Source organism: Vicia villosa, unplaced genomic scaffold (genome assembly GCF_029867415.1).
Source record: "Vicia villosa cultivar HV-30 ecotype Madison, WI unplaced genomic scaffold, Vvil1.0 ctg.000637F_1_1, whole genome shotgun sequence".
In the NCBI taxonomy this organism is placed as follows: Eukaryota; Viridiplantae; Streptophyta; class Magnoliopsida; order Fabales; family Fabaceae; genus Vicia; species Vicia villosa.
In genome coordinates, this window is record NW_026705286.1 from 190204 (window position 1) to 214529 (window position 24326).

Sequence of the window (24326 nt, forward strand, 5' to 3'; positions counted from 1 at the left end):
GAATTAACTGAAATCAAGAGTTGAACTCACCTCATAACCTGGAATTCTCTTCATCTTCAAGATATATATAACAGAGCACTGCTACATTCTTCACAGCTCCCTTCACTTCCATTCATTCACCACTTCTCAGCTCTCTTCACTTCACCATTTCCATCTTCTTCACCACTCTGCCACTTCATTCATCATCTTCATCTTGAGTTCTCCACTTCTAACACTCACCTTCTATCTCCTTCAATTCTTCTCCATCTTCTTCACTTCAGATTGAAGCTTCACCTCATGATCACCTTCAATCTGCAAATACAGAAGAACCAAAAATCAAGAACCAGATTCACAAATTCACGTAAAACAGACTCACTTCTCGTCACCTACACACCATCATCTTCATCACTGTATCATTCTTAGTCATTCATCATCCATTTGCATCCTTCAATATTCATCGTTATCTCTTCAACCTCGCCTCAACTCTCAACGCATACAGAGCACGCCGGCACGCAAAAAAGCAAAAAAGGGAAGAAGAAATTTCAGAAAAAAAACTAAAAGAAGATAGAAGAAGAGGTATTACGAGAAGCTGAGGAATTAGTGGTGTTACCTGAAACCAGAACTTCATTCGCCTCTCTTCGCGTTTATTAATCACCGACGTCAAGGTTAGAAGGTCGTCAGAGCCTCTCCGGCAGCTCAGCTTCGTCGTTCTTCGCCCATCGCCAAAACGCAATTCAACAATCTGAAAACAACATCGTCTTCGCTTCAATCTTCACACCAAGTCTTCAAATTGGAACTAAGACAGGGGTTCGTAATCGAGAAAAGGATGAAATCGGTGGAGAGCTGTTGTTTGCGCAACTCGCGGCGAACATCGATTGGAGACTCCGGCGCCGTCGTACACAGTTGAGAGAAGAAGAAGTTCAATCGGTACACTTTTCACGAACCCTAATTCCCAATTTCTATTATCTTTTTTTGTTTTTTTTATTAATTAATTATTGTTTATTCTGAATAACAAATAAAAATGGATCACATCAATATCCTGGGCCAAACGAACTGCTTTTATTCACCCCCAGGAAGGCCCATCGTGCACCTCTCATTCAATTTTCTGGTAACAACATAACATTGGGCCATAACTGTTAGTCACACCCCCTTTCGGCCCATTAGTCTTTTTTGGTCATAAAAATCAATTACTATAACAAACAATAATTGTGGGCCTGTAATAGTTTTGCTGAACGCACCCCTACCGGGCCCATGTTCTCTTCTTAGTAAACAAAAATCTGTTGCTCCAAAAAACGCCCCTTGGGCCAACCTGTTGGGCTCAGCGCCCTGTTGCTTTTCATACCCTGTAATCCAGTTTTACACCCCTGAGGCCATCTATGTTATTTGATTGAATTCATGATTTAATTAGATTTTTACCATTTTCTCTTAATAATAAAATCACCATTTTTCTCCTAATTTTAGACTTTAATGCATATTTTGTCATAAAGAATAATCATTAAAAATATTAGTTTTTAGGCTATTTGTTTTTTAGTCTTTTTACTTGACTTGTAATTCATTTGCTCTCATAAAAATCAACATAAAAATAATAGTACTTTTAATTCACTTTTGTGCTATATTTTGACTCGTTCTATTTCATGCTCTTGTACTATTTTCATGTATCCTACTTGTTGACTTCTAATTGTGATCTTTATTTTCATATTCCTAATCTTAGGTAGAAACCATGATAACATTAGGTAGAAATTCCCTTCATACTTAGGCTAGTTTCTTTTCCTTTTCAACATTAAAACATCTAATAAATATCAAAATAAAATCCCTTTCAAAAATACAAAGAAAATACCTAATAAAACATTAATAAAAAAGTGAAAATCATTAAAAAGGGAATGGAAGCTTGAACGTCCCTTGCTTTAGGGAACGTTCGAGTGCTTGGATCTCCCTTGCTTTAGGGTTCCATTCAGGCGTAAGTTCCCAACTTCTAAAAAACACAAACCAAAGAGCAACCCGAGTCTCCCTTGCTTTAGGGTTCCACTCGAAACGTTCAAAATCTCTTCTTCATCTCGCCTCCGAGGCATTCTTTAATCGGACACGTTATTTCCGCTCCATTCCCAGCTTAAGACTCCAGAGGTCGAGCAGCGGAGTGAGAATGTAACTTCGTCCACTAAAAAACACAAAAACAAACAAAAACTAAAGAGCCGAACTACGGCGCTCTGATTCCTGAAAAGGATACGTAGGCATTAGGTCGCGGGGCCTAAGCGAGCACAACTATTTATAAACCTTATTTTCCCCGTGTTTCTTTTTTTCCATTTGCATGCATTCCCTTAGTGATTAAGCTTTAGATTTATACACCCTTAGATAGCAACAAACATAGGTGGATACCATCGAGTACGATGGGCGTGAGGGATGCTAGTACCTTCCCCTCGCGTAACCGACTCCCGTACCTTGATTCTCTGGTCGCAAGACCCTGTTCCTTCCTTTGTTAGGTTTTCTGATATTCCTTTCCCTCTTTGGGATAAATATATTGGTGGCGACTCTGTTCATTTTCGCGAGCGTGCGACAGAAATCACCCTACAACGAGGCCGGTCAAAACTTTATGTGCTAATGCATGCGAGAGAAGCGATATGTAGATCACTCTCCGAAAGCAATACCGCACGAAAAGAAAAATGGTGAGTGATCTAGTCTTTACCAAGAATCCATAAGGATTCTCAAGGTGTTAAGACTTTCATCGATCAAAATAAAAAGAAGCAAAAGATGGAACCACATTAAAAGCTCCTTTCATCCATAATTTCAATCACTTAATTTTGCGGATTTGGATTCTCATCCTATCGACGCCCTAAGTCCATTGAAATTAGAGAGAAATTAGGCCTCAAACTTGTGATTCAAAGAAAATATCAAAAGAATGGAGTAGAAGAAGAGTTAGAACCAAAAACAAGTCAAAAATAGCAAAAACAAGCATTCTGCCAGTAGGAAATCGATTTCATGCAGGGGAAATCGATTTCCATAGTGCAGTTTTCAAAAAAAACAAGTCACGTACAGCATGAAATCGATTTCAGCCTTAAGGAAATCGATTTCACCAGTGCAAATTTCAGCAAAAACATCATTTAAAGGCATGAAACTTGATTTGAACAAATATACAAACACCTTATGGTCACACATCAACTTGAGCACGAATTTTCCATCAATTCACCATCAAATATGACCAATATAGCATCAAAGATGCATTGAACACAAGCCACAAAGATCTACATCTTAGAGTTTAGGAATTGACCAATTCTTGAATCAAATGTTGAAGTAGCTTCAAGAACAAGCACAAAGTGTGTAGATCCTTCAAAATTGGAGATGAACAAACAAAGAAAAGAGTGAAATGTAGGAGGTTTAGTTCAAAACTAGTAAGATTCAATGTGAATCTCACTAATTCTATGAAAATGAATTTTGGGCGAGGGTTTTGGAAAGGGTGAGAAATGAATTTGCAAGCAATTTTTTGGCTCTCCAAGCTTGAGAAATGAGAGTGTAGAGACCTCTATTTATAGGATGAGAGTAAGAGTAGTGGCAATTTGTTCATTTGGCATTTGGTAATTAATCTTGTGTTTAATTGGTGTTTAATTGGTAAAATGAGGTTAAAATGGAATTAATGAAGGGAATTAACTTTGGTGAGGTGGCAAATTAGTAAAATGACAAAAATGGTCAAAGAAAATAGGTGCCAAAATCAAATCAAGCTTCCCTCTCTATTTTTTTTGAATTTCACCCCAAGGAAATCGATTTCCCCAGGAGTGAAATCGATTTCACTCTGTTCCAGAAGAGAATTTGGCGCAAAATACACTAGGGAAATCGATTTACCCAGGAGGGAAATCGATTTCATGCTGTCCAGAATGTGATTTTGTTGAAAATTGCAGCAGGGAAATCGATTTACCCTGTAGGGAAATCGATTTCATCAGTCCAAAATGTGAAAAATGCCTTGTTTATAGCATGTCTTGGCTTGGTACCTACAAAACAAAAGCCTACAAAGAAACAAAGCAATATTTTTGGTATTTGGGTTAGTATAATATGCATACAAGATAAACAATCATTGGTGCTTGATGGTCCCTCTTATTGATGAGGTGAGTGCAACACCACAAACAAAACTTCCAAGTAAAGCTCTTGATTAATGATTGGGATATGAATGATATATGATCTTAGGGTAAAAAATTGGGGTATGACAGATGCCCCTATTTAAGTTTCTTCGATTCGGAGATACGATGATTGGAAATCTTCGTTTTGACGAAATCAAAGAGACTTAAATATATAAAACACAATTTTTGAACCTAAGATGCTATGCAATGTTTAATGAATGTATATGATGAGGATAAAACACGGCAACACCGGGGAGGAAAAGGAACTCCACTGGGGAAACAAATGTCTTATGGGTAGAACTTCACTGGGGAAGGCAAGACTTTGTTGGAGAGATGAAACTTTGGTGGGAAATGAAACTTCTCTGGGGAAAACATTTCGCACCAGAGAGGTTAAAACATCACCTTTCGCCGGAGGTGAGAAAGGGGGCATCCTCTTTCACTGGGGATGAGAAAATATGCATCCTGAATCAGAATGCCAATCTTCTGTTAACAACAAACACACCATCGTTCCACTGATGATATGAAGAGATGTACCGTCGTACCACTGACGATAACATATACCAACGTTCCACTGAAGGCATTTAAAGAGAAATTCATCGATGTACCACTGACGATGAAAGAGGTGTACCGTCGTACCACTGACGATAACATATACCAACGTTCCACTGAAGGCATTAAAGATAAATTCATCGACGTACCACTGACGATGAAAGAGGTGTACCGCCGTACCACTGACGATAACATATACCAACGTTCCACTGAAGTAATTAAAGAGAAATTCATCGACGTACCACTAATGATGAAAGAGGTGTACCGCCGTACCACTGGCGATAACATATACCAACGTTCCACTGAAGGCACTAAAGAGAAATTCATCGACGTACCACTGACGATGAAAGAGGTGTGCCGCTGTACCACTGACGATAACATATACCAACGTTTCACTGAAGGTATAAAAGAGAAATTCATCGACGTACCACTGACGATGAAAGAGGTGTACCGTCGTACCACTGACGATAACATGTACCAACGTTCCACTGAAGGGATTAAAGAGAAATTCATCGACGTACCACTGACGATGAAAGAGGTGTACCGCCGTACCACTGACGATAACATATACCAACGTTCCACTGAAGGTATAAAAGAGAAATTCATCGATGTACCACTGATGATGAAAGAGGTGTACCGCCGTACCACTGAAGATAACATATACCAACGTTCCACTGAAGGTATTAAAGAGAAATTCATCGACGTACCACTGACGATGAAAGAGGTGTACTGCCGTACCACTGACGATAACATATACCAACGTTCCACTGAAGGTATTAAAGAGAAATTCATCAACGTACCACTGACGATGAAAGAGGTGTACCGCCGTACCACTGATGATAACATATACCAACGTTCCACTGAAGGTCTAAAAGAGAAACTCATCGACGTACCACTGACGATGAAAGAGGTGTACCGCCGTACCACTGACGATAACATATACCAACGTTCCACTGAAGGTATTAAAGAGAAATTCATCGACGTGCCACTGACGATGAAAGATAATACACCAACGTTCCACTGAAGGTGAGCTACCAACGTTCCACTGAAGGTAGAAAAGAGGTGTATCGCCGTACCACGGACGATAAGGAGAAATCAATAGCACTTGTTTTTTCAAAGATTGAGGATGCAAACACAAATGCACAATCTCAACATTCATCATCTAGTGACCAAAAATCAATCCATGGCCAAGAAGATGCCAAAAAGGCTGGACCAGGTGAGGGAGAAACTCACTGGATTTCTGTTGTAGGCATCTGAACAGAATAACTGAAACATATTATCCACATAGAAACAAATTCAGTGGGGATTTCAAGGAAAGTGAGCATTTTCTGCTTAAGACACTCTAAATGAAGGAGCAATCTGATTGACAATAAACTTCATGATAGCAAATGTGAATGCATGACTGTTTTTGATGCATGTTAATGATGCATATGCTGCCAAAACTTAGCACAAGAATTAACTCAAGAGATAGAGTACAAAAATAACAATCAAGCATGTCTCGAGCTGAACACTAGAGCAAAAATTGCTATAACAATCTTTTGATGGCTTCAGAATAAATGCTACCCAACACCAGGGAAACATTGGAGCTGAGAGAACACAGCATCTGAGTTTTACATCATATTCGAACCAGGCCAAAGGTACATTGAGTGGAACATATTCTTCCTCTTTTGCACATGAATACATCAACATATCCATTCCTTGTAATGCACTCATGAATCAAAGTAAAACTTCTTTTATAATTTTCAAAAGGATTTTGTTGAAATCAATTTTTCTCTTTGTTTCAAAAATTACTATCCACAATAAATGACATTTTGAGATATATGAAAGAAATAAGATTGCAAATAACGGGCAAAGGCTCAAACTTTTTTAATAGGATGGTAGCCTGCAAAAGGCAAGACCCCATGAATTATTACAGAGTTTGGAAAATGGTAATTTTGTGGAAAAGGTACATTGAAATGTAATGACCCCATCCTCTCTCTCAACTTGGAATTCCTGAGCAAAGGCTTCCGTTGAAATGTGTTGAACTTCTCATGATAAACAGATGACTACTAATGATCAAGTCTTGTCTGATGTAGTTACTTGCCATGAATCCCTAAATTTTGCCTGGACCGCCCTTTCGGGTTTTCAGTCCAACGGGTATTTTATTCTGTTTATGTCTCTAATTTTTGCCTGGACCGCCCTTTCGGGTTTTCGATCCACCGAGACGCTCTTTTTTGCCTAAGCCGCCCTTTCGGGTTTTCAACTTAGCGAGCTGTTCTTTTATTATTTTTAGGCGAAGTATTTCTTGACTACATCAGCATTCACGGGACGTGGGAGATCCTCTCCATCCATAGTTGTAAGAATTAATGCACCGCCAGAGAAGGCTTTCTTAACAACATATGGTCCTTCAAAATTAGGAGTCCACTTGCCCCTTGAATCGAAGGTGAAAGACAAGATCCTTTTGAGCACGAGGTCGCCTTCTCTGAATACACAAGGTCGAACCTTCTTATCAAAAGCTTTCTTCATTCTTTTCTGGTATAGCTGACCATGGCATAAAGCCGTCATTCTCTTTTCTTCTATCAAATTCAATTGATCAAACCTGCTCTGACACCACTCAGCCTCAGATAACCTGGTTTCCATTAAAACTCTCAACGATGGAATCTCAACCTAAATAGGGAGCACTGCTTCCATACCATAAACCAAAGAAAAGGGGGTTGCCCCGGTTGAAGTACGAACAGATGTACGGTACCCATGCAAAGCAAATGGGAGCATCTCATGCCAGTCCTTGTACGTAACAACCATCTTTTTTACAATCTTCTTAATATTCTTATTTGCTGCTTCAACAGCTCCATTCATCTTTGGCCTATAAGGCGAAGAATTGTGATGTTCAATTTTGAAACTTTCACACAGTTCTCTCATCATGCTATTATTCAGATTCGAGCCATTATCAGTGATGATCTTGCTCGGTACACTATATCGGCAGATGATGTTGTTCTTGATAAATCTGACCACAACTTGCTTTGTCACATTAGCATATGAAGCAGCTTCTACCCACTTGGTAAATTAATCGATTTCTACCAGGATGAATCGATGTCCGTTCGAAGCCTTGGGTTCAATCATGCCAATTATATCGATACCCCACATAGAGAAAGGCCATGGAGAGGAAATGACATTGAGAAGTGTCGGAGGCACATGAATCTTGTCAGCATACACTTGGCACTTATGACACTTCTTTACAAATTTGTAGCAATCAAATTCCATTGTCAGCCAATAGTAACCTGCTCTAAGCATCTTTTTAGCCATCGAATGTCCATTGGCATGAGTAACAAAAGAACCTTCATGAATTTCATGCATCAACATGTTTGCTTCGTGTCTATCCACGCATCTGAGCAAAACCATGTCATAATTTCTTTTATACAAAACATCCGCATTGATGAAGAAACTGCCAGCCAATCTCCTCAAAGTTTTCTTATCCTTATTTGATGCCCCAAGTGGGTACTCTTGAGTCTGAAGGAAATGCTTAATATCGAAATACCAAGGCTTTTCATCTATTGATTCCTCAACTGCAAATACATGAGCAAGTCTATCAAGATGCCTGATTGTAATCCGGGGTTCCTCATTATGGAAATTCACTTTGTACATGGAAGACAATGTGGCTAAAGCATCATCCATCTGATTCTCATCTCGAGGGATGTGGTGGAATTCAACTTTGTTAAAGAACGTCAACAGCCTTCTGGCGTAATCTTTGTAAGAGATCAAGCTAGGATGACGAGTTTCCCATTCTCCTTTAATCTGATTAATCACAAGCGCAGAATCTCCATAAACATCAAGGATCTTAATCCTCAGATTAATGGCTTCTTCAAGTCCCATGATGCAAGCTTCATATTCAGCAATATTATTTGTACAATCAAAACATATCCTTGCAGTGAAAGGAACATGTGAACCTTGTGGAGTGATAATCACAGCACCAATACCATGGCCATGAACATTAGAAGCTCCATCAAAAAGTAAACCCCATTTGGATCCAGGATCTGGTCCTTCTTCTGGCAATGGTTCATCCCAATCTTGAGCTCTCAAATACATTATAGCTTCATCTGGGAAGTCCATTCTGATAGATTGATGATCATCAATTGGTTGGTGAGCGAGGTACTCTGCCAACACACTTCCTTTCACAGCTTTTTAAGCTCGGTATTCAATATCATATTCTGATAACAACATTTTCCAGCGTGCAATCCTTCCGGTTAACGCAGGTTTTTCAAATATGTACTTAATTGGATCCATTTTGGAAATCAATAGGGTGGTGTGGCTCAACATATACTGTCTCAGTCGGCGAGCAGCCCACACCAAAGCACAGCAAGTTTTCTCAAGCAGCGAGTATCTTGTTTCGCACTCGGTAAACTTTTTGCTAAGGTAGTATATTGCATACTCTTTTCGACCAGACTCGTCATGCTGACCCAACACGCATCCCATTGAATTTTCAAGCACTGTAAGGTACATAATCAGAGGTCTTCCCTTAGCTGGAGGGAGAAAAATGGGAGGTTCAAGAAAATATTCTTTGATGTTGTCAAAAGCTTTCTGACAATCTTCATTCCACACACATCCCTGATTTTTCTTTAACAACTTGAAGATAGGCTCACAGGTAGCAGTCATATTGGAAATGAACCTGGAGATATAATTCAAACGTCCGAGGAAACCTCTCACTTGTTTCTCAGTCTTTGGTGCTGGCATTTCCTGAATTGCTTTAACTTTATCAGGATCTACTTCAATTCCCTTCTCACTGACAACGAAACCCAATAACTTTCCGAAACGGACACCAAAAGTACATTTATTTGGATTTAAGCGGAGACGATACTTTCTCAAACGCTGAAACAACTTTAAAAGATCCTCCATGTGCCCTTCCTCTGACTGGGACTTGGAAATCATGTCATCCACATAAACCTCAATTACTTTGTGCATCATATCATGGAAAAGAGTGGTCATGGCCCTCTAATACGTCGCCCCAGCATTCTTTAACCCAAAAGGCATCACTTTGTAACAGAATGTCCCTCATGGCATAATAAAGGTTGTCTTTTCCATGTCTTCAGGTGCCATCTTAATCTGGTTGTATCCTGAAAAACCATCCATAAAGGAGAAAAACTCAAACTTTGTCGTGCTATCTACCAACATATCAATGTGAGGTAGAGGAAAATCATCTTTCGGACTGGCTTTATTCAAATCTCTATAATCAACACACATACGAACTTTTCCGTCTTTCTTCGGAACAGGCACAATATTGGCAATCCATTAAGGATATACAGAAGTGACAAGGAAACCTGTGTCTATCTGCTTCAAGACCTCATTCTTAATCTTCTCTTCCATATCGGGATGACTTCTTCTTAGCTTTTGCTTGACAGGAGGACATTCTGGTTTCAAAGGCAAACGATGCTCTACAATATCTGTGTCCAACCCATGCATGTCTTGGTAGGACCACGCAATAATGTCAACATACTCTTTAAGAAGCTCTACCATCCTCTTCTTAACATCTTGACCAAGTAGTGCCCCAATCTTGACTTCCTTCTTATCCTCTTCAGAACCCAAGTTGATGACTTCTAACGGCTCTTTATACGGCTGAATGGTGTCTTCCTCGTGCTCAAGCAGTCGGGAAATCTCATCAGGAATACATTCATCACTTTCTTCTTCCGCCTCATACACAGGACACTCGAAGTTGGGAGAGGGTGCAGGGTCATTACTTTCAACGGTTTTATTGATTAACCTGCTCAAGTGATTATTATTTCAAGAAAAAGGAAAGATATATGCAAACATGTAATCATGCAGATTATGGCAAATGAAAACATTTTTAAGGATTTTTGTGTTATCACTTTCCAGAAAAAGCAAAAAGATAAAAATCATATATATGCAGAAACAAAATGACTTTTATTGATGATTTTAATGTTTAAAACAAACAGGAAAAAGCCCCAACAACTTCACTCTCATCTTGGGCAGAATGAAAGGATTTTGAAAAACATAAAAGCAGATTACTTTGAAGCATGAGTACACTCAGGAATGTCAATGGTGATCCAATTCTTAATAATCTTTCCATGGGTCACAAAGTTTGGCACTTCTGGCTCTGATTCGTCTTCAATAATAGCGTTCACTTCTGGAGGAGTCGGATGTAGAAACCCAGCACTATGGAACATTTCCTGATAAGGACGAAAAGTAGATTCAAGCTTCATCACAGACTTGTCTGAGACAGAAAATCCCAGACCAGCTCTATTCTTGTTCTCTTGCAGACTCACCACTTGTCCCCATACTCCTGAATGTCCATTCTGAACCACCAGCTGAGCGTCTTTGAAGGAGGCAATGGAAGCTTCATCCTTTTTGAATTCTTCATTAACAGGCAAGGCTTGGAATGCAGTTCCAATGACTACTTCATCAGCCTCTATGGTACGGAACGAAGAGAGATGACTAATCAGCAAAGCTTGTTCTCCATTCACAACGACCATCTTTCCATCTTTCACAAATTTCAACTTCTGGTGAAGAGTCGAAGTAACTGCCCCAGCTTCATGGATCCATGGGCGTCCCAATAAGCAACTGTATGCAGGGAAGATGTCCATCACTTGAAAAGTAATCTTGAAGACAAACGGTCCAATACTAATAGGCAAATCAACCTCTCGGACCACTGATTTCTTTGATCCATCAAAAGCCTTGACAATCACATTGCTAAATCTCATTGGTGTGCCATCATAAGAGAGCTTAGCAAGAGTGGATTTTGGCATGACATTCAGAGATGATCCAGTATCAATCAACACATTAGACATTGAGTCCTCTTTGCAACTGATAGAGATGTGCAAAGCCAAATTATGATTCCTTCCTTCCTCAGGCAAATCTTCATCACTGAAGCTCAGATTGTTACACGCAGTGATATTACTCACAACCCCATTAAACTGATCCAGCGTCACATCATGATCCACGAAGGCTTGATCAAGTATTTTCATTAAAGAATCCCTGTGAGCAGGAGAACTCGTCAGCAGCTCCATTATAGAGATCTTGTACGGAGTACGATGCAACTGATCCACAATCTTATAAGCACTCATCTTGATAAGCTTCAAAATCTCATCCATTTCCTTTCCTGAAGATGACCCAGCATTCACTTTCGTCGTATCATTCACAGGCACTTGAGTAGGATTCCTCTGGACATCCACAACTGCTTGGGGTTGAGTAAAAACTCGTCCGCTTCTAGTCACTCTACTAACATCTGCTATATTCTCAACAAAAGACAGAGGCTTAATCTCGACTTCTTTTCCAGCTTCCAGCATGGTGGCATTGTATCTGTAAGGTACAGCCTTATCAGAGCTATAAGGTACAGATCCAGGCAAACATATCACAAGAGGTTCTACAGCAGCTTTACCGTAATAACCAATCTCTACACATTCCGGGATTTCAAAGCATGGCTCAATCACATTGACATCATCTTCATCTCTATTCCTCAAAATCTCAATGAGCCTTTAATCTATCATCTCTTGTAAATCTCTTCTCACAATATAACATCCTCGAGGATTGACCGAACAAATCCTACAAGCAGCATAATTATGCTCATAATGACTATACTCACACAGAGTGGCAAGCATCTCTACCAATTATCCTCTGATGTGTTCCACACGATAAATCTTATATTTCCCAGGGCACCCATACTCCATATTCACAGCAGACGCTTCATGAGTTGGCAATGGATTGTTCTGCACATTTGGGCAGTATCACGGAAGGAAAGCATACCAGAACGAACCAATCTCTGAACTTCATTCTTCAGAGACCAACAATTTTCCAAATCATGCTCATGAGCATTCTGATGAAAATGGCATCAGCTTTGTACCACCAAGGGAGTTTCTCGGGAACAGGAGGTGGTTTGAACCAACTTCTTATGAATTAGTGCAGGATACAGTTCAGTGTACGTCATGGGGATAGGATCAATATTAACTCGAGGATACGGATTTCGCCTTGCTGGTTGTTGATTAACAGGAGCTACATGCACTGAATTCACAACAGGAGTTACTGACGCCACTTGTTGAGGTTGATTTCTGAATCGACTATTCCTCCCATGAGAAACAGCATTAGCATCTGATTCCTTCTTCTTTTGGAATGAAGAACCATACTTCTTCGCACCACTAGACGAATTGTCATTCCGAACCAGACGACCTTCTCGCACAGCTTCTTCCAACCTGACACCCATACCCACCATTTCGGTGAAGTCTACAGGAGCACTTGCAATCATCTTCTCATAATAAAACGGGCCAAGAGTTTTCAGGAAAATCTTAGTCATCTCTTTTTCTTCCATCGGAGGAATCACTTGGGCGGCAACCTCACGCCATCTCTGAGCATATTCCTTGAAGGATTCCTTCTCTTTCTGCATCATAGCTCGCAATTGATCCCTATCAGGAGCCATGTCCACATTATACTTGTATTGCTTCACAAACGCTTCAGCCAAGTCATTAAAAGTGCGAATATGGGTGCTATCAAGGCCCATATACCACTTAGAAGCAGCTCCAGTCAAACTGTCTTAGAAATAGTGGATCAACAGACGTTGATCATCAGTGTGAGTGGACATCTTCCTTACATACATCACCAGATGTGCCTGAGGGCAGGAGTTTCCCTTATACTTCTCAGGGCTTTCATCTCTTTCTGCAATTCTTCAAACTGATCTTGGACTTAGCAGGTACTTTCACATTGGGAACAAGGCAAAGATCATGCACATTCTTTCCAAGCAGTTCTTTCCCACGCAGGGCTTTCATCTCTTTCTGCAATTCTTCAAACTGATCTTGGAAACCATCCATTCTGTCATGAATTTCACTTGGAGCAGCATCATAAATGGGCTCCGGGAGAAAAGGACCAGTATGAACAATAGGAGACGTGTTGACCATAACAGAAGTCAACGGACGAGTCATCTCAGGAACAGACAAATAACCTTCAGGCATACCCCAGGGATATCCATTAGGCATACGTTGCTGAGTAGCACCAACAGGAACAACAGGAATTGTTGTAGTAGCAATTTTAGAAATCACAGTGGCCTGACCCTGAGCTTGGGCATTGGGAGGAGGAACCTGATTCTGATTCTGAGTCTGAGTAGCCATCAATGTCTCAACCAGAGCAGTGAGACGCTCCACACCAGATCTTAAAGTAACAACCTCTTCGCGTAGCTCACGATTCTCTTGTTCAAGACCTTCCATCTTCTTCTTGCAGTTAGCTCGAGTGTTATACCGGTGAGACAGCTTGATTCTGTATGAAGAACACTGAATAAGACCTCGGGAATACTCTCGGAAGCAAGACCAAAATGCGGAATGATGCATGAAATGCAATGCAAATGATTTTTATTGGTTTTCAAGGAACTTTAAGACATTAATTGTAAACATTAGCAAAAACAACATAAAACATAACATCATTCTTTCATTAGTAATGGAAAAGCATGCAAAAGGATTCAAAGATTCAAGATTACAAAACAAAGGAAAAGCTAAAAACTATAAGGGAACACTTCTGACGAAGATCCAACTCCTCTCTGCAGCTTCCTACGGAGCTTCTCCAACTCATCTTCATAAAAGACCTTCAAATGAGCATTCTCGACCATCAGCTTATCAGCAACTTCCTTCCATGCAACTGAATCTTCTTGTTGTCTCTTTCGCTTTTCTCCATGTTGTTGAAGTAGTTCTTCTTGATGACGGATCTGATCATCCTTCTCCATTAACCAACCATCTTAGATATCAAGCATTTCATCCTTTTCTTTCAAATGTATCTTCAACTCTTTATTCTCCATTTCTGAAGCATGAAACTTCTTCTCCCAAGCATCTCTTTCTATTCTCATCTTAGCTATGAGCTCTAGATGCTCCTCACTACTTTCGATAGGAATAGTGGAAGACAAAGGTGGAGTAATGAGTAGAGAAGGCTCCTCAAGTAAATAAGGCATCTGAAAAGTGTGAGCTCTAGCTTGAACCCAATCAGTATAGTCTTTGAGAGCAACACATTGCTTCTTTCCCAAATGTCTCTTCCTATCAACATGGTGCCAAGCACGCACAAACCGATTTCTCATATCCGAATTTCCATCTTGATTAAGATAGAAGATTCCTGACACAAGAATACTAGCGGGTCTCTCCTTCATGGGGTAACAAAATTGACGCCTTGCCAGAACGGGGTTGTAGGTAATTCCTCCTTGTATACCAAGAAGAGGTACATTAGGGAATTCTCCACAACTATCAATAATCTCGCCAATGTCATAAGCAGGATTATACCAATGGATATTCCCATTAGTAAGAGGCATGATCTTCTGAGACCATGAGAGACCATCAAGATTGTTCAAGAAATTCTTAGTCTGAGGTAAGTGCGAAATAAACCACTTATAGAGCAAAGGAGTGCAACAGTTGATAAGTCCACCTTTCTTATCAGTCCTATAGTGAATGGAATGATAAGTATCCCCAAGCAAAGTAGGCATAGGATTCCCAATCATGAAGATCCGAATAGCATTAACATCAACAAAGTTGTCAATGTTGGGAAAGAGTATCAAACCATAGATGAGCAAGGCCAAAAATGTCTCAAAAGCAATCATACTTCCTTTACTAGCCAACATAGAAGCCTTTCCGATCAAGAACTTAAAAGTCAACCCCCAAATTCCTCCTTTTTTGGTCATGTTTGCTTTCACATCTGATATCTTCAAATGAAGAAGCTCTGCAATCTCATTAACTTGAGGCTCTTTCTCTAAGCCACTAAACGGTATATCATTCGTAACTGGCAAACCAATCCAATATGAATACTCCTCCAAAGTGGGCATAAGCTGATAATCCGGAAAGGTGAAACAATGATAAACCGGATCATAAACCTGCACAAGAGTCTCAAGAATTCCCTTTTCCACTTTGGTCTTCAAGATAGAGATCAATTTCCCATAACGGTTTTTGAAGTTGTCAAGATTAGGAACCAAAGTTGCTAGCTCTTTCAATTCTTTTGCACTTGAATTCCTGAAAGTGTACTTCTTGATGCTTCTCTTTTGATCCATGGTACCTGTGATGTTTACAAAAAATGTCTCTAAGTTCCTTGAAAACCAATTGTGAAGGTCATTTTTATGAATGCATGAATGCATGGTTTATGCATCAATCACAATCAAGAGCACACAAGATCACATCAAATCACACAAAATCACACAGTCCAGGTTCAAAGGTTCGACGTCACGAGCATGGAGTCATGGGTCTACCCATCCCACAAGGTGTGTTCTAAGGAATTTTGTACCTGCCGATCGGGTTCTACAAAGGTTCCCAGAGTTTTCAATCTTCTATCGGATATTACCGGCATGCACAATTGCTCATGGGCACCAATAATATGCCTAAAAAGATCTCGTCTGAGCGTAGTATCGCATGACAACAAGCTCAAATTGGTACTTGATCTTGTTTCTGCACTACATCCTAAAAAAGGCTTAGATTGGTTAAAAGGGTTCTAGGCCATTCAGCTTCTATGGACACTCACTATTGAAAGTAATAGCGTTATCACGATGGTTCGTAACAACCTCTACTACCTTCCATGAGGCCTCCACTGATTGGGGTTCAACCATATGACGCTCATGGTAAGGATTTCTCCTGACATGCGACTATTGGTCTTACCACCTCCTATCTCAAGTTACTCACCAAAGTCCGGGTTAGAACTTTATCTCATCACAAAGGAACCATCGAGCACCAAAAAGAAAAAAGAAAATAAACACACAAAGCACACAACAATATATACAGATAAAAACACACAGATAAACAAAAATAGGCTTAACACACTTAAAACTGGATCCCCAGTGAAGTCGCCATTTTTCTGTAGCGGGGAAATTCTGAGATCGAAGCCGTGGAATTGACTCGACTCAATATTTCATTTGAAATCGCCACCGCGCTTTATTGTTTCCAAAGGAAAAAGGGAAAAGAACGTAAAACCCAAAGTTTTGTTTTTAAAACAAGAAATAGAACTCAGGTTCGGGTGTTGATTATACAAGGGGAAGGTTTTTAGCACCCCTCATATCTGTGGTACTCCACAGGAACCTTTTTGAAAATCTGTGTCGTGTGTGCTAAAAAAGGGTTCGTTTTTATTTTTAAAATAAGCTCGGCAAAGCGTTAAGCTTTGTGCCTACATACCTCCTTGGTGCAATGGAGAAGTCAGAGCTGATGTAGTTCCGCTTAAAAGGGAAAACGTTTTTTAAAAAACGAATAAACACTTTATCGTCGTCGGAGAGAAATACTCAGCCATTGATCTTGAGCATGAGAACAAACGAGTTCTTTGCATCGCAAATGAAAGAAGGGCTCCAACTCGGATAAAATCAACGATTATGCCACTAGCTATCTCACGCGGAAAAGATCTCATTATATCAATCAATTTCAAAATCGTGGGGTATAACCACTCGTTTCGACGATTAACAGTGTCTAAACTTTTTGAAGAAAAAGGCCACTAAGGGCAAAAGATATTTTTTTTTAAAGAAAGGTTTTGAAAAGGTTGCAAACATAAGAAGGTTTTTTGAAAAAGGGAGAAGATTTTGAAAATTTAAGAATGGGAGGAGATGAAGAGGCTAACCTAGTGCGTAAAATAAAAGCTAAGGAAAGAAACGGTCTAACCGAAGAAGAAGCCAACACTTGACATTATGAGTCAAAGTAGAGTTCCCATCCTTTGGACTTATCAATACCAAACCAAAATATTACCACTTGGGGATCCAGATGAACTTATTATCTTAGCACCACTTTGCATTAAGCACATTAAAATTCTGACGAAAATCGGGCAGAGTAACGGCTGTTTTCGGGTAAAATCCTTATCTCAATGCCTTGGAATTAACCATCAAGGACTTTCAAGGAAATACCTGCATACACAAACAGACAACAATCCAATGCCAGACAGACGGAATAATAACAGAGTAATAACAGAATAAGGGTCTAGAGGCACTAAGTCCATAAGTCTGAATCTCCAAAATGCTCGGGATAATAACCAATCGTCCAAAAGAGAGCCTTAAGAGTTTTTTAGATTTTTGTTGTTTATTAATGTTTTAGCATAAAAGTAAAGTATGGTCCAAGTGGACAAAGAGAAAATAGCGGAAACATAAACAATACGTCCAAATGGACAAAGAAACAAATAGCGGAATGTAAATATGATGAAATGATAAAGCGTAAAGCAAAATATAATGAGCAATATAATAAATTGCGGAAATTAAAGTTAGTTGTTAGATGTTAAAGATAACCATCTTGAAACTTGTCAAGTATGCTATCAAAGTTAGTAAGAAAGATCGATGGTGAGTGAAGGATGTTCTCGGATTTAAATTCAATGGACATTTATCAGAAGCTTGATAAAATCATAGCGACTACACAATAAACCTCCATAAGTCTTAAATCAACCGCATAGAATTCTCTTCCAAATTTGATCTTTTTGATTCAGGACACGAAATATTGCGCTGTGTTAAGCAGATCGCCAAGTGATTTATGTAGAAATCACCCTACAATGAGGCCGGTCAAAACTTTATGTGCTAATGCATGCGAGAGAAGCGATATGTAGATCACTCTCCGAAAGCAATACCGCACGAAAAGAAAAATGGTGAGTGATCTAGTCTTTACCAAGAATCCATAAGAACTCTCAAGGTGTTAAGACTTTCATCGATCAAAATAAAAAGAAGCAAAAGATGGAACCACATTAAAAGCTCCTTTCATCCATAATTTCAATCACTTAATTTTGCGGATTTGGATTCTCATCCTATCGACGCCCTAAGTCCATTGAAATTAGAGAGAAATTAGGCCTCTAACTTGTGATTCAAAGAAAATATCAAAAGAATGGAGTAGAAGAAGAGTTAGAACCAAAAACAAGTCAAAAATAGCAAAAACAAGCATTCTGTCAGTAGGAAATCGATTTCATGCAGGGGGAAATCGATTTCCATAGTGCAGTTTTCAAAAAAACAAGTCACGTACAGCATGAAATTGATTTCAGCCTTAAGGAAATTGATTTCACCAGTGCAAATTTCAGCAAAAACATCATTTAAAGGCATGATACTTGATTTGAACAAATATACAAACACCTTATGGTCACACATCAACTTGAGCACGAATTTTCCATCAATTCACCATCAAATATGACCAATATAGCATCAAAGATGCATTGAACACAAGCCACAAAGATCTACATCTTAGAGTTTAGGAATTTACCAATTCTTGAATCAAATGTTGAAGTAGCTTCAAGAACAAGCACAAAGTGTGTAGATCCTTCAAAATTGGAGATGAACAAACAAAGAAAAGAGTGAAATGTAGGAGGTTTAGTTCAAAACTAGTAAGATTCAATGTGAATCTCACTAATTCTATGAAAATGAACTTTGGGTGAGGGTTTTGGAAAGGGTGAGAAATGAATTTGCAAGCAATTTTTTGGCTCTCCAAGCTTGAGAAATGAGAGTGTAGAGACCTCTATTTATAGGATGAGAGTAAGAGTAGTGGAAATTTGGTCATTTGGCATTTGGTAATTAATCTTGTGTTTAATTGGTGTTTAAATGGTAAAATGAGGTTAAAATGGAATTAATGAAGGGAATTAACTTTGGTGAGGTGGCAAATTGGTAAAATGACAAAAATGGTCAAAGAAAATAGGTGCCAAAATCAAATCAAGCTTCCCTCTCTATTTTTTTTGAATTTCGCCCCAAGGAAATCGACTTCCCCAGGAGTGAAATCGATTTCACTCTGTTCCAGAAGAGAATTTGGCGCAAAATACACTAGGGAAATCGATTTACCCAGGAGGGAAATCGATTTCATGCTGTCCAGAATGTGATTTTGTTGAAAATTGCAGCAGGGAAATCGATTTACCCAGTAGGGAAATCGATTTCATCAGTCTAAAATGTGAAAAATGCCTTGTTTATTGCATGTCTTGGCTTGGTACCTACAAAACAAAAGCCTACAAAGAAACAAAGCAATATTTTTGGTATTTGGGTTAGTATAATATGCATACAAGATAAACAATCATTAATGCTTGATGGTCCCTCTTATTGATGAGGTGAGTGCAACACCACAAACAAAACTTCCAAGTGAAGCTCTTGATTAATGATTGGGATATGAATGATATATGATCTTAGGGTAAAAAATTGGGGTATGACAACCACCCAATGGCCCCCTTGTATCTCTTGAGTACCTTTATGAGTTTTTCTTCTTGAATTTCTTTTAAACCCGAGTTGATAATCGCTAGACATTTCTCCTCAGAATCGAGAAAAATGTACTTGAGATTTTCGGGTAACTGTTTCAACTCTGTTCCTTTCTTTGTTTCTTGTTTTTCTTCAATGGGTTGACTAGGTCTCAACTCTTCCCATCGGTACGGTTTAGATCTTTTCCACTGAGGTTGAGCTTCTAACATTCCCAGGACTTCTGATTTTTCCACATCTGTCTTTGACCCATTTTCAAAAATTGACAAGCTTAAAACACTTTCCAATGGTAGTTCAAGCATCTTGTTCTCAACATATTGAATAAAGACTGTATCTAACACTTCAACACTTTTACTTGTCCCGTCTTCATCTATAAATTTCATAGCATCCCTTACATTAATTTTCAACTCTTTGTCATAGACTTTTAGGGTCATGGTGCCTTCCTCAATATCTATCATACACCTTCCTGTCTCTAGAAACGGTCTTCCTAGAATCAAAGGGATTTCTTCGTCTTCTAGCATTTCAAGTACCACAAAATCCACAGGAAAAACAAATTTATCAATCTTCACAAGGACATCAGTTGCAATACCATAAGGTCTTTTCATTGAGTGATCTGCAAATTGAAGTGTCATACGAGTATCTTGTACCTCACCCAACTCAAGCTTTTTGTAAATAGAAAGAGGCATCAAACTCACACTGGCACATAAATCAATCAGCGCCTTTTTGAATGATCTGTCTCCAATGGTGCAAGGAATAGTCACAGCACCTCGATCTTTCTTTTTAATCAGAATTTTGAGACCCTGCAAAATAGCACTAAATGTTTCTGTTAGCAATATCGGTTCCGTGCTAATGGAACGCTTCTTAGAGATGATGTCCTTCATTAATTTGGCATATATAGGCATCTGCTCCAACGCCTCAGCAAACGGAATGTTAATTTCAAGCTTCTTGAACAGTTCCAAGAATTTCTCAAATTTTTTCTCAGTAAGGTCTTTCTTCTTTGCTCTTTGAGGACATGGGAGAACAATTTTTTGCTGAGGTTCACTTTTTTTCTTTTTCTCATCCACAAGAGGAGCAACAACAATCGGTTCAGTTTGTTTTAGATCATCTCTGATTTCTAGATCTACTTCTAGTAATCCTTCATCTTCAATTTCCTCTTCTTCAACATTCCCCACGGTTTTACCGCTTCTTGTTAATATAGCTTTCAAAATGTGATTGTCTCTTGGGTTTGCTATTGTTGCACTTGGTAGGCCACCTGGTGCTTGAGCATTTGCTAGTTGTTAAGCTATTTGACCCATCTGCATTTCTAAATTTTTAATAGAAGCTGAGGTATTCTTTTGATTATTTCTTGTTTCCTCTTGAAATTGAATTTGATGGGTCGCCATTTTTTCAATATCCAATTCCCAATCTGCCTTATTTTGTACCTGTTGTTGTGGTTGCTGCTGGTACTGATTTTGAAAATGATTCTGCCCCTATTGCTGACTGTTCCCTTTTTGATCTCTCCATGCAAAGTTTGGATGGTTTTTCCATCCAGGATTATACGAGTTAGAGTAGGGATTATTCTTCTTCAAGAATTTAATCTCCTCCATCTGATGTGGAGTTGCAAGGCATTGAACAGTGATGTGTGGTCCATTGCAAATCTCACATGCCTCACTTGGTGTTTGTTGGACGTGAGCCACTTTTTGAACTCCTATGTTCAGAGCCTTCAATCTCTTTTCCACCTCTGTAGCAACTTTTTCTTCAATCTTCACATGTTTGTTGGTTTCCATATTAAAATCAACCACTCCCTCTGGTTTATTCGCGACCCTGTCATATAGCTCCAAATGTTCATTAGCAGCTACAGCTTCAATTATTTTTTTCATACCGGAGGCTATTGCAAAATTCGATGAGCCACCGGCAGCTGAGTCAAGAATTTGTCTTGTCTTGAGTCTTAAACCATTTATAAACATTTGCATCTGTGCATTTGCGTTCATATTGTGAGTAGGATATGCCATTAGGAGTCTTTTGAATCTTTTATATGCTTCCCCCAGCACTTCGCCTTCTTTTTGCTTGAAAGCCATAATGTCGTATATTTTTCTCAATGACACTAAAGCAGGAAAGTATTCCTTCAGAAAAGCTGTTTCCATCTCTTCCCAAGTTGTAATGCTACCAGCTGGTAGGGAATAGAACCATTCTTCCGCCTCATCCGTTAAAGTAAACGGAAACATTCGTAACCTTTTTTCTTCCTCTGTATGTCCGTCTATCTTCAGAGTGGTACTCATGGTGAGAAACTGTTGAAGATGTTTATTTTCATCTTCGTTCACCCTTCCAGAAAAAGAACGCCTTTCAAGTTGATTTATGGTGCTAGGATGCAGTTGAAATTGTGCCGCATTCACCGGTTGGTTCACAATTGTCATCCGACCAGCCGGTAAATTATTTCCTTCATAATCTCCAAGGAGTCTTTCGACAGGTGGAGGTGGGTCAGCTGCCATCGTTTCGGGAATAGTCTCCGTATCTGAAGCAGAATATTCTGAATTAACAGAAACTTCTTCTTCTTCTTTATCTCTTATGATCTGTTCTCCTTCGTATGCTGCCAATCTTCCTCTTTTTGCTTGTCTAGGTCTAGTGTGCAATGTTCTTTCTGGTTCTGCGTCAAAAGGAAAATCAGCTGAGGCCTTTTCTCGCATAAACAAATTAGACAAAGATTAGTTATATAAAATAAATCAACAAAATCAAGCTAAAAATAAAATTTTAGTTGACGAGCAACAAAATTTCAATTGAATTAAGATTAAAAATCTGTATTTTGGCAGTTCTCCAGCAACGGCGCCAAAAACTTTATCGGAAAAATAGAAAGTATACTATTTTCACCGATGTAGTTATAATGGGTTTTAATCCCAAGTATTGATCCCGAGGACTTCATAGGAAATACAATTTTTATATTAACTCAATAGAACAAAAACTGTGGTTTGGGTTTTGTGGAACAAATCCTTACACAAAAATAAAGACAAAATTATAAAACTGGTTCTTTTTAATGTAAAAGACATACTAGGATGAGTGGTTGATTTGGCTTGCAACAACCCTGAATTCAGATCTCTTCAATAAGTTCATAGTATCCAGTTACCTAATCTTTAGGATGTTTTTCCCCAAGTCCTTAGTAGAAAACCTTTGGTCATTCACCCTACTACCTAAGTCCTTAGAGACATAGGGTGAAACCAAGCCTTGATTTATTCAAGATTTAACCGGTGATTATAGGCTATCCCTAGTCCTAGGTGATATCTACTATAATCAAATTATGCACAAACCCTGATAACTACAGTCCTATATTGTTAGCCGTAGATTAATCCTTATTTGACTGATAAAGAAAAAATTAAGAACATTGCATAATTTAACTGAGTAATATAAACCAATGTATTGATGAAATCACAAATTCATAGTTATTACAGAAGCAAATCAGGACCACCCCCTAGCAATGGGGGGGTTTAGCCGCTCATAATATTCAAGAAACACACAATCAAAAGTTTAGACATATTACTCAAAACTAATGGTGACTTTGATCTTCAATGGTGGAAACCTTTGAATCTCTCCGTCTTCAAAAACCTTGAATAAGCTATCTTCTCTCCACTTGTGATCTTCTATCTTCTGATGCAAAAAGCTCCCTAATCCTTCTCAAAAATTAACCCAAATAGTTTCAGAACACATCACAGTCTAGTAGAATGTCTAAAATGCCCTTCACTTAAGTTTCAGGAGCAAGAATCCACAAACACGAATTTTCACGCGCCTACCAACACGGGCCGTGCCAGGAAACACGGCCGGCCGTGTTGGCTTCCAAGTGGGAATTCTTGAACAGCACTGCTGACACGGGCCATGCCAATCAACATGGCCACCCATGTCAGCCCCCTGGTTTTTGTATGAGACTTTCAATTCTTCCAGCACGGGCCGTGCCAAGCAACACGGCCACCCGTGTTGGACTCCAGTATTTCCAATTTCTTTACTTCCGACCTCTCCCATCTTCACTCATCCTTGCGTTCCTGCCTTAGGCCATTCAACCAAAACTGAAACATGAACAAAAACAACCAAACGGAATCAAAAGCATCTAATTAACTTCAATTTAAACATAAAGCAAAGAAAACATAAAAACAACCAAACCTGATATAATTAAACCAAAAACAATCAAACTAGGAACAAGGTGTTACCGAATTGACAGATTTAAACCGAATACATGATGGAAATTAGATAGAAATGGTGACCGATCATTAAACTCTAGTGCAATAATCTAGATCATCAAACATGCTTATAGATAACAAATTTCATTTGAGTTGTGGAACATACATTACATCATTAAGAATAAATTCATGATCATCAAATATTTTAAATCTGACTGTACCAATACCATGAACCTTGCAAGTGTTGTTATCATCAAGGTGAACTACTCAACCTTGCACCAGCTTCAAAGTATTCTATTCTTGGACACATGTGATAAGAGCAACATGAGTCTATGAGCGAACTATCTTCAGCCTTCAAACTTGATACCATTAGTGCACTAGCATCCTCATAACCATCCTCATCAAAGGCAACCATAACTTGAACATAATCATCATTGGTTTTTCTCT

General features: G+C 39.0%; 1 protein-coding gene across 1 annotated transcript; it reads right to left on the reverse strand.

The window, feature by feature from the left end:
• Positions 1 to 231: 231 nt before the first annotated feature.
• On the reverse strand, positions 232 to 22403 carry LOC131630022 (uncharacterized). The gene is made up of 3 exons (XM_058900816.1): positions 21221 to 22403; positions 19734 to 21010; positions 232 to 291 (listed from the first exon to the last, which is right to left on the reverse strand). Exons 1-3 carry the CDS (start codon positions 22401 to 22403, stop codon positions 232 to 234), a joined length of 2520 nt encoding a protein of 839 aa, XP_058756799.1.
• Positions 22404 to 24326: the final 1923 nt, after the last annotated feature.